The sequence below is a fragment of the Schistocerca cancellata genome, chromosome 3, assembly GCF_023864275.1.
Source record: "Schistocerca cancellata isolate TAMUIC-IGC-003103 chromosome 3, iqSchCanc2.1, whole genome shotgun sequence".
Classification (NCBI taxonomy): domain Eukaryota; kingdom Metazoa; phylum Arthropoda; class Insecta; order Orthoptera; family Acrididae; genus Schistocerca; species Schistocerca cancellata.
Window position 1 is genome coordinate 635044500 of NC_064628.1, and position 14289 is coordinate 635058788.

Here is a 14289-nt window from a genome sequence, read left to right on the forward strand (position 1 = left end):
GTCTCACTGCAAATATGAGGTCAGTTGACCACCCAGATATGAAGCCATGTTGTTCCTCTCTGAATTTTGTCCTTATCATCCTTGTTCAGATTCTACTCTCCAGGATCTTTTCATATATCTTGGCACACCGTGATATCAGTGTATACCTGTCCTTTTCTCCCCCTAAGGTAAGTCTTTCCGCTCCCGGGATTGGAATGACTCCTTACCCTCTCCCTTAAAACCCACATCCTTTCGTCTTTCCCTCTCCTTCCCTCTTTCCTGATGAAGCAACTGTGGGTTGTGAAACCTTGAATTTTGTGTGTGTGTTAGTGTTTGTTTGTGTGTCTATCAGCATTCCAACACTTTCGTTTGGTAAGTTACATCATCTTCGTTATATATATATATATATATATATATATATATATATATATATAATAGAGGGAAACGTTCCACGTGGGAAAAATATATTTAAAAAGAAAGATGATGAGACTTACCGAACAAAAGCGCTGGCAGGTCGATAGACACACAGACAAACACAAACATACACACAAAATCTAGCTTTCGCAACCAATGGTTGCCTCGTCAGGAAAGAGGGAAGGAGAGGGAAAGACACAAGGATTTGGGTTTTAAGGGAGAGGGTAAGGAGTCATTCCAATCCCGGGAGCGGAAAGACTTACCTTAGGGGGAAAAAAGGAGGGAAAAAAGGACAGGTATACACTCGCACACACACACATATCCATCCTCATATACACAGACACAAGCAGACATTTGTATATGAGGATGGATATGTGTGTGTGTGCGAGTGTATACCTGTCCTTTTTTCCCTCCTTTTTTCCCCCTAAGGTAAGTCTTTCCGCTCCCGGGATTGGAATGACTCCTTACCCTCTCCCTTAAAACCCAAATCCTTGTGTCTTTCCCTCTCCTTCCCTCTTTCCTGACGAGGCAACCATTGGTTGCGAAAGCTAGATTTTGTGTGTATGTTTGTGTTTGTCTGTGTGTCTATCGACCTGCCAGCGCTTTTGTTCGGTAAGTCTCATCATCTTTCTTTTTAAATATATATATATATATATATATATATATGATGTGACTTACCAAATGAAGGTGCTGGCAGGTCGACAGACACACAAACGAACACAAACATACAGACAAAATTCAAGCGTTCGCAACAAACTGTTGCCTCATCAGGAAAGAGGGAAGGAGAGGGAAAGACGAAAGGATGTGGGTTTTAAGGGAGAGGGTAAGGAGTCATTCCAATCCCGGGAGCGGAAAAACTTACCTTATGGGGAAAAAAGGACGGGTATACACCCGCGCGCGCGCACACACACACACACACACACACACACACACACGTATCCATCCACATCTATACAGACACAAGCAGACATATACAGTGGCAAAGAGTTTGGGCAGAGATCTCTGCCCAAACTCTTTGCCTCTGTATATGTCTGCTTGTCTCTGTATAGATGTGGATGGATACGTGTGTGTGTGCGCGAGTGTGTGTGTGTGTGTGTGTGTGTGTGTGTGTGTGTGTGCGCGCGCGCGCGCGCGCGCGCGAGTGTATACCCGTCCTTTTTTTCCCCCTAAGGTAAGTCTTTCCGCTCCCGGGGTGGAATGACTCCTTACCCTCTCCCATAAAACCCACATCCTTTCGTCTTTCCCTCTCCTTCCCTCTTTCCTGACGAAGCAACTGCTGGTTGCGAAAGCTAGAATTTTGTGTGTATGTTTGTGTGTCTATCGACGTGCCAGCGCTTTCGTTTGGTAAGTCACATCATCTTTGTGTATATATATATATATATATATATATATATATATATACACTTAAAAACAAAGATGATGTGACTTACCAAATGAAAGTGCTGGCAGGTCGACAGACACACAAACGAACACAAACATACACACAAAATTCAAGCTTTCGCAACAAACTGTTGCCTCATCAGGAAAGAGGGAAGGAGAGGGAAAGACGAAAGGATGTGGGTTTTAAGGGAGAGGGTAAGGAGTCATTCCAGTCCCGGGAGCGGAAAGACTTACCTTATGGGGAAAAAAGGACGGGTATACACTCGCACACACACACATATCCATCCACACATATACAGACCCGTCCTTTTTTCCCCATAAGGTAAGTCTTTCCGCTCCCGGGACTGGAATGACTCCTTACCCTCTCCCTTAAAACCCACATCCTTTCGTCTTTCCCTCTCCTTCCCTCTTTCCTGATGAGGCAACAGTTTGTTGCGAAAGCTTGAATTTTGTGTGTATGTTTGTGTTCGTTTGTGTGTCTGTCGACCTGCCAGCACTTTCATTTGGTAAGTCATATCATCTTTGTTTTTAGGTATATATATATATATAAACTATATATATATAAAAACTATATATATAAAAACTATCCAATCTCCTGGTTTCCCACCTCCGGAAAGGCAACTCACTCACCCTTCACAACCATTCCAGCAAACCTCAACCTCCTCTCATTGCACACAAACCTAGTCTCTCCCATCTACTCAATCTCCCACTTCCAGCTCCACTCCCTCCAAAACCTCAAAATTCCAATCAACACTATCTGGAACCACAACACCCCAATTCAGTAGTTAACCTCTCCTCCAAACCTCTCTCCCAATCCGAAACCTCTGCCCTATCCAAAGGCCTCACCTTCAGCCCCACTCCCAGATTTAACCAAACAGCCCTTGTCAAAGATTTACTGTCCTACACCCGTACTCTCTGCTGGAAATATCACTTTGCCACGAAGAAAAATGATCCTAATCCTACTCCTAATGATCCAACTCCCCAAGATACTATTCAAATTGAACCATGCCTGGAACAGTTCCGTCCTCCGTCACAGCGGGACCCACCTCCTCTTCCTCAAAATCACCCTCTCCTAACCTTCCAGGAATTTCTGACTTCCAGCCTTGCCTCTCAATCCTTCTTAAAAAACCTTAATCCTACTCCCAACATCACCACTGCTGAAGCCCAGGCTATCCGTGATCTGAAGGCTGACCAATCCATCGTCATTCTTCCGGCGGACAAGGGTTCCACGACTGTGGTACTTGATCGTCGGGAGTACGTGGCTGACGGACTGCGTCAGCTTTCAGACAACACTACTTACAAAGTTTGCCATGGTAATCCCATTCCTGATGTCCAGGCGGAGCTTCAAGGAATCCTCAGAACCTTAGGCCCCCTACAAAACCTTTCACCTGACTCCATCAACCTCCTGGCCCCACCAACACCCCGCACCCCTACCTTCTACCTTCTTCCCAAAATTCACAAACCCAATCATCCCGGCCGTCCCATTGTAGCTGGTTACCAAGCCCCCACAGAACGCATCTCTGCCTACATAGATCAACACCTTCAACCCATTACATGCAGTCTCCCATCCTTCATCAAAGACACCAACCACTTTCTCCAACGCCTGGAATCCCTACCCAGTCTGTTACCCCCGGAAACCATCCTTGTAACCATTGATGCCACTTCCTTATACACAAATATTCCGCATGTCCAGGGCCTCGCTACGATGGAGCACTTCCTTTCACGCCGATCACCTGCCACCCTACCTAAAACCTCTTTCCTCATTACCTTAACCAGCTTCATCCTGACCCACAACTTCTTCACTTTTGAAGGCCAGACATACCAACAATTAAAGGGAACAGCCATGGGTACCAGGATGGCCCCCTCGTACGCCAACCTATTCATGGGTCGCTTAGAGGAAGCCTTCTTGGTTACCCAGGCCTGCCAACCCAAAGTTTGGTACAGATTTATTGATGACATTTTCATGATCTGGACTCACAGTGAAGAAGAACTCCAGAATTTCCTCTCCAACCTCAACTCCTTTGGTTCCATCAGATTCACCTGGTCCTACTCTAAATCCCATGCCACTTTCCTTGACGTTGACCTCCACCTGTCCAATGGCCAGCTTCACACGTCCGTCCACATCAAACCCACCAACAAGCAACAGTACCTCCATTATGACAGCTGCCACCCATTCCACATCAAACGGTCCCTTCCCTACAGCCTAGGTCTTCGTGGCAAACGAATCTGCTCCAGTCCGGAATCCTTGAATCATTACACCAACAACCTGAAAACAGCTTTTGCATCCCGTAACTACCCTCCCAACCTGGTACAGAAGCAAATAACCAGAGCCACTTCCTCATCTCCTCAAACCCGGAACCTTCCACAGAAGAACCCCAAAAGTGCCCCACTTGTGACAGGATACTTTCCGGGACTGGATCAGATTCTGAATGTGACTCTCCAGCAGGGATACGACTTCCTCAAATCCTGCCCTGAAATGAGATCCATCCTTCATGAAATCCTCCCCACTCCACCAAGAGTGTCTTTCCGCCGTCCACCTAACCTTCGTAACCTCTTAGTTCATCCCCATGAAATCCGCAAACCACCTTCCCTACCCTCTGGCTCCTACCCCTGTAACCGCCCCCGGTGTAAAACCTGTCCCATGCACCCTCCCATCACCACCTATTCCAGTCCTGTAACCCGGAAGGTGTACACGATCAAAGGCAGAGCCACGTGTGAAAGCACCCACGTGATTTACCAACTGACCTGCCTACACTGTGAAGCGTTCTATGTGGGAATGACCAGCAACAAACTGTCCATTCGCATGAATGGACACAGGCAGACAGTGTTTGTTGGTAATGAGGATCACCCTGTGGCTAAACATGCCTTGGTGCACGGCCAGCACATCTTGGCACAGTGTTACACCGTCCGGGTTATCTGGATACTTCCCACTAACACCAACCTGTCTGAACTCCGGAGATGGGAACTTGCCCTTCAGCATATCCTCTCTTCTCGCTATCCGCCAGGCCTCAATCTCCGCTAATTTCTAATTTCAATCTGCCGCCGCTCATACCTCACCTGTCTTTCAACATCATCTTTGCCTCTGTACTTCCGTCCCGACTGACATCTCTGCCCGAACTCTTTGCCTTTACAAATGTCTGCTTGTGTCTGTGTATATGCGGATGGATATGTGTGTGTGTGTGAGTGTATACCTATCCTTTTTTTCCCCTAAGGTAAGTCTTTCCGCTCCCGGGATTGGAATGACTCCTTACCCTCTCCCTTAAAACCCATATCCTTTTGTCTTTCCTTCTCCTTCCCTCTTTCCTGACGAGGCAACCGTTGGTTGCGAAAGCTAGATTTTTGTGTGTATGTTTGTGTTTGTTTGTGTGTCTATCGACCTGCCAGCGCTTTTGTTTGGTAAGTCTCATCATCTTTCTTTTTTTATATATATATATATAAAAGGTGATTTTTGTGGTGTCCAGATACTTTTGATCACATAGTGTATGTCGAAACCAGTTGTCTTAAATGAAAAAATATTTTCTATGATCTACACTGTCAAATATTTTTCAGCTAGTGAAACAGATCACACCTCTCAAAATGAGAAAATTCACTCTTCCTCTTGCTAATTTGATCCTTTCTTGGAATAACAGTCTGAAGGCCTTGTTCTTCCTTCTCACTATCTACTTGACTCTTTCACCCCCACCACAGTGTCTCCTTCGACTGTTTACTGCTACTCGGTCTTCCAAATACAGCTACTGCAGCTTCTGCCCCCATTTCTCTACTCCTGTTTTTGTTTCATCCCTAGGTAATATTTCCATAATAATCACCTGGTATTCTTCCTTGACATACTTTTCCTGTAGTTTTTTGATTAGATTAGATTAAATTTACTTTCATTCCAATTGATCCATTGTGAGGAGGTCCTCCAGGATGTAGAACATGTCAGGAAATTTTTTTTAATTAACACTGTATGAAAGGATCATTTTATAACACTCATTTAATAAGATCGCAGTAATGCACTGAATTTAAAATTAAAAAAAATTTTTTTTTTTAATTTATAAGGTGATAAACATATAATAGATCTCGTTTACAAAGAACACGTTACTGCACTGAAATGGTGCAGAAGTTAGATTGTACTTTATAAACACACACAAAAACACACACACACACACACACACACACACACACACACACACACAAAAATCAGTTGGTTCTACTGAGAAATTCATCAATAGATTGGAAGGAGTTGTCCACCAATAAATCCTTTAGGCTTCTCTTAAACTGAATTTCATTGGTTGCTGGCAAATTATTGATAATGTGTGTTCCTGAATAATGCACACCTTTTTGTGCAAGAGTAAGTAACTTTAAATCATTGTGAAGATTATTCTTGTTTCTAGTATTGAATCCATGGACTGAGCCATTGGTTTGAAAATGTGATATATTTTTAATGAAACATTTAATTAAGGAATGAATATATTAGGAAGCAGTAGTTAGTATCCCTAGTTCCCTAAACAGGCCTCTGCAGGGTGTTCTCAAATTCACACCACATATAACTCTTATTGCACGTTTTTGTGTCCAGAAAACATTAGCTTGGCTTTATTAATTTCCCCAAAAAATAATCCCACATGAAATTATGGAGTGAAAGTGAACATAGTATGCCAGTTTTTTCATTTTTATATACCCTATGTCTGAAAGAATTCGCATTGTAAATAGAGATTTGTTTAGACGCTTCAGGAGTTCTGTGGTGTGCTCCTCCCAGTTGAATTTATTATCAAGCTGTAATCCACAGAATTTAACACTGTCCACTTCCTCTATCTGCTTGTCATCATATGTTGGGTATATACTCGTGGAAGACCACTTACAAGTTGTGAACTGCATGTAGTGTGTTTTTGGAAAGTTTAGTGACAAAGAATGGCCAGGAACCACTGATTAATGTCCGCAAAATATTTTATTAGTCAACCTTTCTATGACTACACTTGGTTTGCTATTTATTGCAATGTTTGTATCATTGGTAAACAAAACAAACTTGGCATCTGGGTTGTTACTGATGAAATGTCATTGATATACACAAGAAAAAGTAAGGACCCTAAGATGGAACCTTGTGGGGCCCTACATGTAATTAGTTCCCAGTAGCTTAACATATGTCTCTTTCCTAATAACACCCTTTGTTGCCTGCCAGAGATATAAGATTTGAACCATTTTGCAGCATTTCCTGTTAAATCATAATATTCTAATTTACTTAAAAGGATATTGTGATTTACACAGTCCACAAATCACACATCACAAAATATACCAGTTGCCTGCAATTTTCTGTCTAATGTCTTAAGTACATTTTCACTGTAAGTGTAGATAGCCTTCTCAATATCCCCAAGTACATTTTCACTGTAAGTGTAGATAGCCTTCTCAATATCACAACCTGTTAGAAATCCAAAATGTGACTTTGACAGTATGTTATTTGTGATAAGATGGTTATAAAGCCCACTGCATCTTACCCTTTCTAAAATTTTTGAGAATGCTGGCAAAAGTGAAACTGGATGGAAATTTGATGCTATTTTTTTGTCTCCCTTCTTAAACAGTGGCTTAACTTCAGCATATTTCATCCATTCAGGAAATATTCCACCAATAAACGACTGTTTACACAGATAGCTTAATATGTTACTTAACTCAGAATCACATTCTTTAATTAACTTTGTTGATAATTCATCATACCCACTAGATGTTTTTGATTTTAAAGATATTATGATGGACATTACTTCTGCTGAAGTAGTGAGGGTCAAATTAATATTATGGAAGTTACTTGAAATGTCTTGTGTGAGGTATCCCAAGGCAGCATCTACAAAACCTGACAACCCCATCTTTTCAGTAACAGTTATAAAATGTTTCTTAAAAAGTTCTGCAACATCTGTCCCCAATGTATCATTTACTGTTATTGCTATTTGCCCCTCTTCATGTCTGGTTCTACCAGTCTCCTCCTCCTCTATATCCCATATTGTCTTTATTTTGTTACCTGATATGAATATCTTTTCCTTGTAATATATTTGCTTTGATGTCTGTATTACAGCCTTTAATATTTTGCAGTATTTCTTGTAATGTGCTGTAGCAGAGAAGTTGCAGCATTAGAAAATTGCAGCAAAATGCAGGAAGATCTGCAGCGGATAGGCACTTGGTGCAGGGAGTGGAAACTGACCCTTAACATAGACAAATGTAATGTACTGCAAATACATAGAAAGAAGGATCCTTTATTGTATGATTATATGATAGCGGATCAAACACTGGTAGCAGTTAGTTCTGTAAAATATCTGGGAGTATGCGTACGGAATGATTTGAAGTGAAATGACCCTATAAAATTAATTGCTGGTAAGGTGGGTGCCAGGTTGAGATTCATTGGGAGAGTCCAAAAAATGTAGTCCATCAACAAAGAAGGTGGCTTACAAAACACTCGTTCGACCTATACTTGAGTATTTCTCATCAGTGTGGGATCCATACCAGATTAAGTTGACAGAGGAGATAGAGGAGATCCAAAGAAGAGCTGTGCATTTCGTTACAGAGTTATTTGGTAAGCGTGATAGTGTTACGGAGATGTTTGGCAAACTCAAGTGGCAGACTCTGCAAGAGAGGCACTCTGCATCGTGGTGTAGCAGGCTGTCCAGGTTTCGAGAGGGTGCTTTTCTGGATGAGGTATCGAATATATTGCTTCCCCCTGTTTATACCTCCCTAGGAGATCACGAATGTAAAATTAGAAAAATTCGAGCGCACACGGAGGCTTTCCGGCAGTCGTTCTTCCCGCGAACCATACGCGACTCGGACAGGAAAGGGAGGTAATGGCAGTGGCACGTAAAGTTCCCTCCACCACACACCGTTGGGTGGCTTGCAGAGTATAAATGTAGATGTAGATGTAGCATCAATGTCAGAACTGTTTCAGATTGACAGATACACTTTTATTTTTGTTTTACAAGATGCCTCTATTCCTTGAGTAATCCAAGGCTTCTTTGTAGATTTTGCTCTAACCTTGGTTAATTTTGGTGGAAAACAGTGTTCAAATAAGGTAAGCACTTTATTAGCAAGAGTGTTATACTTTTCATTCATGTCATGAGCACTGTACACATCACTTCAGTGAATGTCTCTGAGGAGTGTCCTAAAATAATCAATATTTGGCTTATAGATTACCCTCTCGAGTTCAGATTTAACAGATTTTATATCCTGTTCGGTATAAACAATTAACAGAAGGAACTGCATGTCATGGTCTGAGAGGCCATTGACTACTGGTTTTGTAATATAATTTTGTTCATTGGACTTTTCTATAAAGATATTATCAATGGCTGTTTGGGAGTAATTTGCTAGCCTAGTTTGGAACTTTACAGTGGGAATTAAGTTGAATGATAGCATTACTAAGTCAAATACATTCTTATTAGGAGAGTCTTTAAGGCAATTTACACTGAAGTCATCAGCAACCACTATTTCTTTGTTTTTGGTTATGGGCCGCTACAGCTTCAATGTGATTTATGAACAGATTTAAGTTACCTGCAGGTGCTTGATATACACCTAATATTATGAAGGATTATTTATGAAATTCTTCTTCTGTTGCACATGCTTCCATATGCTGTTCTAGGCAAAATTTATGAATTTCTATGTTCTTAAATTTATGACAGTTCCTAATGAATATGCAACTCCTCCTTTCTCCATTTCTGCTCTAAAAATATGAGATGCTAACCTAAATCCTGTAACACGTAAAAGTTCTATACCAGTGGTCACACGATGTTCAGAGAAGCAGATTATGTCAGCTGGGTTTGAGAACTCTTAATTCATCTATGCAGATAATTAATTCATTAATTTTATTTCTCAGTCCTCAAATATTCTGATGCAATAAAGATAGCTGATATTTCACAATGACTGAGTTAAAATTGGGTAGAGTTAAAATTACCGCTGATGTTGAAAATTCTTAACCAACAGTTGTGTATGCTGATGTAATAATCTAGAATTATGTTTTTTGGTTTCTTTCTCAAACTGAAGGTTTGTCTCAATCCTAACCTCTCTTAAAACTTGGTTTCTTTCTGTCCTCCCTACCCTAAAAAAGGGCCTTTTCTGAACCCTACAACCACTGGTGTTTTATCACACATGACAGTGCCTCCCCCCTTTATCTTTCCTGCTATTTTCCCAGCCAGTTTACCCTTCCCTCTCCTGTTCAGGTGAAGGCCATGCCTAGTATTCCCACTTATTGAGAGAATCAACAGGAACCACAACAAAATGTGACCCTGCACCCAATATAATGCAGCAGTTCTAGCTCAAAATTAACTCTCCTGATAAAGGAGTTCAAATGAGGTTGGTCATGGCACCCAAGAACAGGTACAAACTCAACAATAGTATGCTTCAATGCTGATGCAATCTTTGCCACGTCACACTCTATACTGTACCCAGGATCTCTGTCAACACTATTACCTGGCCCACTCACTATAAACATGGTGTCTTCTTTCGTGAAATCTTTGCAAAGTGATCCTAAATCCTCTGTCACCTGCTCCAGACCAGCATTAGATTTAAAAAAATTGGTGACCTGGTATTCTGATCCTAGTTCATCCTGCAAAAGTTGGCCAACATCTCTTCCATGGGAACTACCTAACAACAACACTTTCTTTCTCTTTACTGATTTCCCTACATTCTTACTATTCAATTTGCTGCTGAAAGATTGTTGTGTCCCGTGTACACCTGCAACTGCTTGTGGCTCACCAGCTTCTAACTGACGCAATAGGTCAAACCTGTTTCCTATATTTCACCACAAAGCTGTCAGGCAATGTTCTAGGCCTGTTCCTCCTGTTGCCTGTTGCCACTTCCTACCTCTCATTGCCCTTCTACCTCCTTAACCTGTCAAGATCTCCCCTGGCCTTGTCTTCCTCAGCCCAAAGGGCAGCAATTTTCCCCTCCTGCTCTAGTATCTTCCTGTCTCTATACATATCCAACAAAACCACTGATGAGTCTCATTTACTGCCCTTACTTCCATGCCACTACAGTCACCCACATGGAAAAAACTACAACACCTGTCACACCAAAGCCCCATCCTAACAGTTCTATGGCAAGTCAAGCACTTTTCACTCATGATCCTAATAGTTTATTAAGAATAAGTGAGTTGAATTACAGATAAACACGAAAATATGATTCCACAAATTTGGTCTATATGCAACTGTATGTAAACAAAAACAACAGTGCAAAGTTTCTGAAACAACAACTTAATCTTTATGCTACTTTCCGGAAATGTGAGTTAAATAATGAAGAGGTATGCTACAGTTAAATTGCTGGAGAGAGCAAAAAACAATTAAATGAAATTGAGTAGATTTGCTGTGACAAACTGTAAACGGAAAGTATGACTACAACCCAACTGTACAATCTTTTCACTTTTTATGCTATATTATGTAATGAAAAATTAAACTCTAATTCTCCTTTCCTGGTTCTCTGTCTTCTTTCATTCCTTCGTGATTCTTATACTCATACCTAGCAGATGGCAGTTGCCATCTACTGCCCCAAGAGGTAGTACTGTTACATCTCTTAAAGCCCTATTTGTTTCATAATTATAGAGAATGTAATCCATCAAAGATTTCAGCAATAGATTCCAGCTGTACCATGTTACTTTGTGGCTCTCTTTCTTCCAAAATCAGGAGTTATATTTCACTACACCATTTCTCTTGCAGGATTCCAGCACTCTCTTTCCTTCTTCCTTTCTATTTCCTTATCCTTCTTCCTTTCTACTTCCCGATCCTTCTGCTCCCAGGACATTTTCATACCCTGATCTTTCACTCCCTACATGTGAATTCAAGTATCATTTGTCCATTCAACTGCTTTCATAGTTCTGCTTCAAAGCTTTCCTCCTCTTGGTAATTATAAAAGTTTTACTCAAATTGTAACTGAACTGTAGAATACAGTATGTAATTGTTACTGTATAATCAAAATGTCAAGGCCTATATGTAATGATACAACATGTATGAATTAAAATATATCATATGTCTAAATAAATAAATAAATAAATTGCTTCAAACATTTATTAACTGCACTTAAGAATTTTATCTGTTGGTGCTGTGGAGAAATATCTACAGAGGAAAAATTCACAGTGCAAGTGAAGTGAGATTGTAGTAAGAAGGATGATCAAAAAGGTATATTTCTTGTCAGGAATATTTCCAGCACTTTCTCATGGGACAACTGCTTCACTAATTTTAAAGACTTTCTAAATCTAACAAGTGACTATGAAATAAAATTACATTCTTCACCCGAAACAGGGCTATACATTCATCAGCAAAGAATTAAGGAAACTTTCTTTTTAATTAACTCTCATAAAAGCAACCACACGGATATGCCAGTGACTCAATGTGACAAAAGACAAGTTTAAGATACAAGGGGCACGTTAAAAAAAAGAATGGCAGTTGGCTGGGTACTGAGACATTCACACTAAATGACAATATGAGGCAAGAGACCTAGAGGAAGACTGACAGACAGGTGGATCATTGGAATAAAGGATAGTGTGAAGAAGATAGAGGCTGCAGATGATGATGATGATGATGATGAGTGTGAGAAAATGACAGTTTAATTAAACACTTTCAGTACAAAACTGTGACAAAATTTAAGTAAGTAATCATAGGATTCACCTAAAAGCCTCTTCTGCTTGATTTCTTGAAAACACTTTTCTGGGCAAAGGCTTTACAACACCTTTTCTTAATCCTTCCTCCATTAACTCTTTCAGCTGATACAGTTCATCATCATGATGAGATCCAAAAAGTACATCCAGACGGACTCCATGAAATGAAATATTTTTCAGAAACACACCAAGACCTACAAAAAAGTCACTAACTTAAAAAATTAGCAAACAACTTAGAGTTTATTGTAAAAAAATATGCAATAAAACCACTTGTATATTGTTAACAGAATTCTCTGTGTCACTGAGATTAGCTGTTAGCACCTTTGACTTCTAATGTTTGATTTTGTTATATTATCATCATAATAAATAAATACACATTGTGCTGGCTAATTGCACGTGATAAAAGTTAGAATGTGAAATGTTCGAAGTTTCATTGTGGTAGGGAAATTGTAATAAAATGATAGGATTATTTTAAAAGTACTGAGGATGAATTTAAATGAAAAAGGGTTTGAATACTTATGTTCATATGATTGTAAGATAGTAGTCAATTAATTAGTGAATGCTGTAACAGGCATTTGTATTATTACACACACAAAAGATGATCACACATCAGGTTAATATAAACAGTGAAAAGTGATATGATTTTACCCATTTACACTGGAGAGAAATTGAAGTAGAGGTATGTGTCACACGAAGAGAGAGCACTTTTGCAAAATCAGTGAATGCAAGGCAAATGGCTGTGATATTGTCAGTCAGACTCGTCTCTGCAAGACATGTCACACATCAGATCTTTGACAATTTCATCACTGTCTTATGATTGATGGCAGATGCAAGAACTGAGCTCTTCAAGAACCACTAGGCCAAGGATCTACCATTTCCCTATGAGTGTCTCAATTTGGGTAAAACTTCTTCTGTCAGGGTCGGTTGCTGCAGTCAACACAGTATGGTTGAAAGTGGGTCTCATTCAATAGTTCAGTGTGTAGCTGCATGCTGATAGGACTGCAGATCATTTACCAATTAAATGCTGCATGAGAAACTTATTGTTGTGTTATCACCATTTTTTTGCCAATTCTGTGGAAATATGACAGTCCAGCATTGCAGAAGCTGCAGGCAGCTGGTAAGTCAGTTACAGTAATGGGACTCTTTATACACTGCGAGGCACGCAAGGGCCAATACTGTGAACCTGCCAGCACAGCAATAAGACAGGGGTCTTACAGAAGCAGTTTCCCCAATGGTTGACAGAAATGTCTGAAATGCGACTGGAAGCAGTGCAGCGGCACAACAGACGAGATGCTATCTCATATAAATAGCTGTGACTTTTCAGCAGAGGTATTCACAGCCCAGCAGATTGACAATGATGAGGGGGACCCACCAGGGATCTCCACACTAAGGGTTGGCAAGCAGCCCACGAGCCCAGCCAGCTGCCAGCTGCTCTACTAGAGCAAAGCTCACCTTCTAGAACTTTGTCCTCGTACACTGGTGGGCCACTCCAGGCTGCAGCTTGGGCATGTGATGATGTGACGTCATGCAGAGAGGGAGAGACACGTCTGGTGAGGCAGTATGCTGACAGAATTGAGGCATAAGCCAATCTTTGCAAAATGATTTTACAGAAATATATACATATATATATATATCCACAATGTTACTTTGTGCCAGGAAGGGCTCTCAATAAAGGAATGTGTACAGGCATCTCAGAGTGAACCAAAGCGATGTCGTTTGACATGGAGGAGATACAGAGAGATAGGAACTGTCGATGAATGCCTCACTCAGGCTGCCCAAGGGCTACTACTGCTGCCTACAAATTATGGCTCGGAGGAACCCTGACAGCAAGCACAGTACAGATGGGCCCAACAACTTGCCGAATGGACCACTCAGGATTGGCATCATATTCTCTTCACCGATGAGTGTCGCATATGCCTTCAAAC

The 14289-nt window shown here is 40.8% G+C and overlaps 1 protein-coding gene across 1 annotated transcript in view; it reads right to left on the bottom strand.

Annotated features, from left to right (window-relative positions):
• Nucleotides 1–14289, bottom strand: part of LOC126175574 (fatty acid synthase-like) — a 186678-nt gene that overhangs the window by 78781 nt on the left and 93608 nt on the right. The window contains exon 9 of the mRNA XM_049922432.1: nucleotides 12375–12558. Within this exon, the coding sequence (XP_049778389.1) occupies nucleotides 12375–12558 (184 nt within the window). The remainder of the gene's footprint in view (nucleotides 1–12374; nucleotides 12559–14289) is intronic.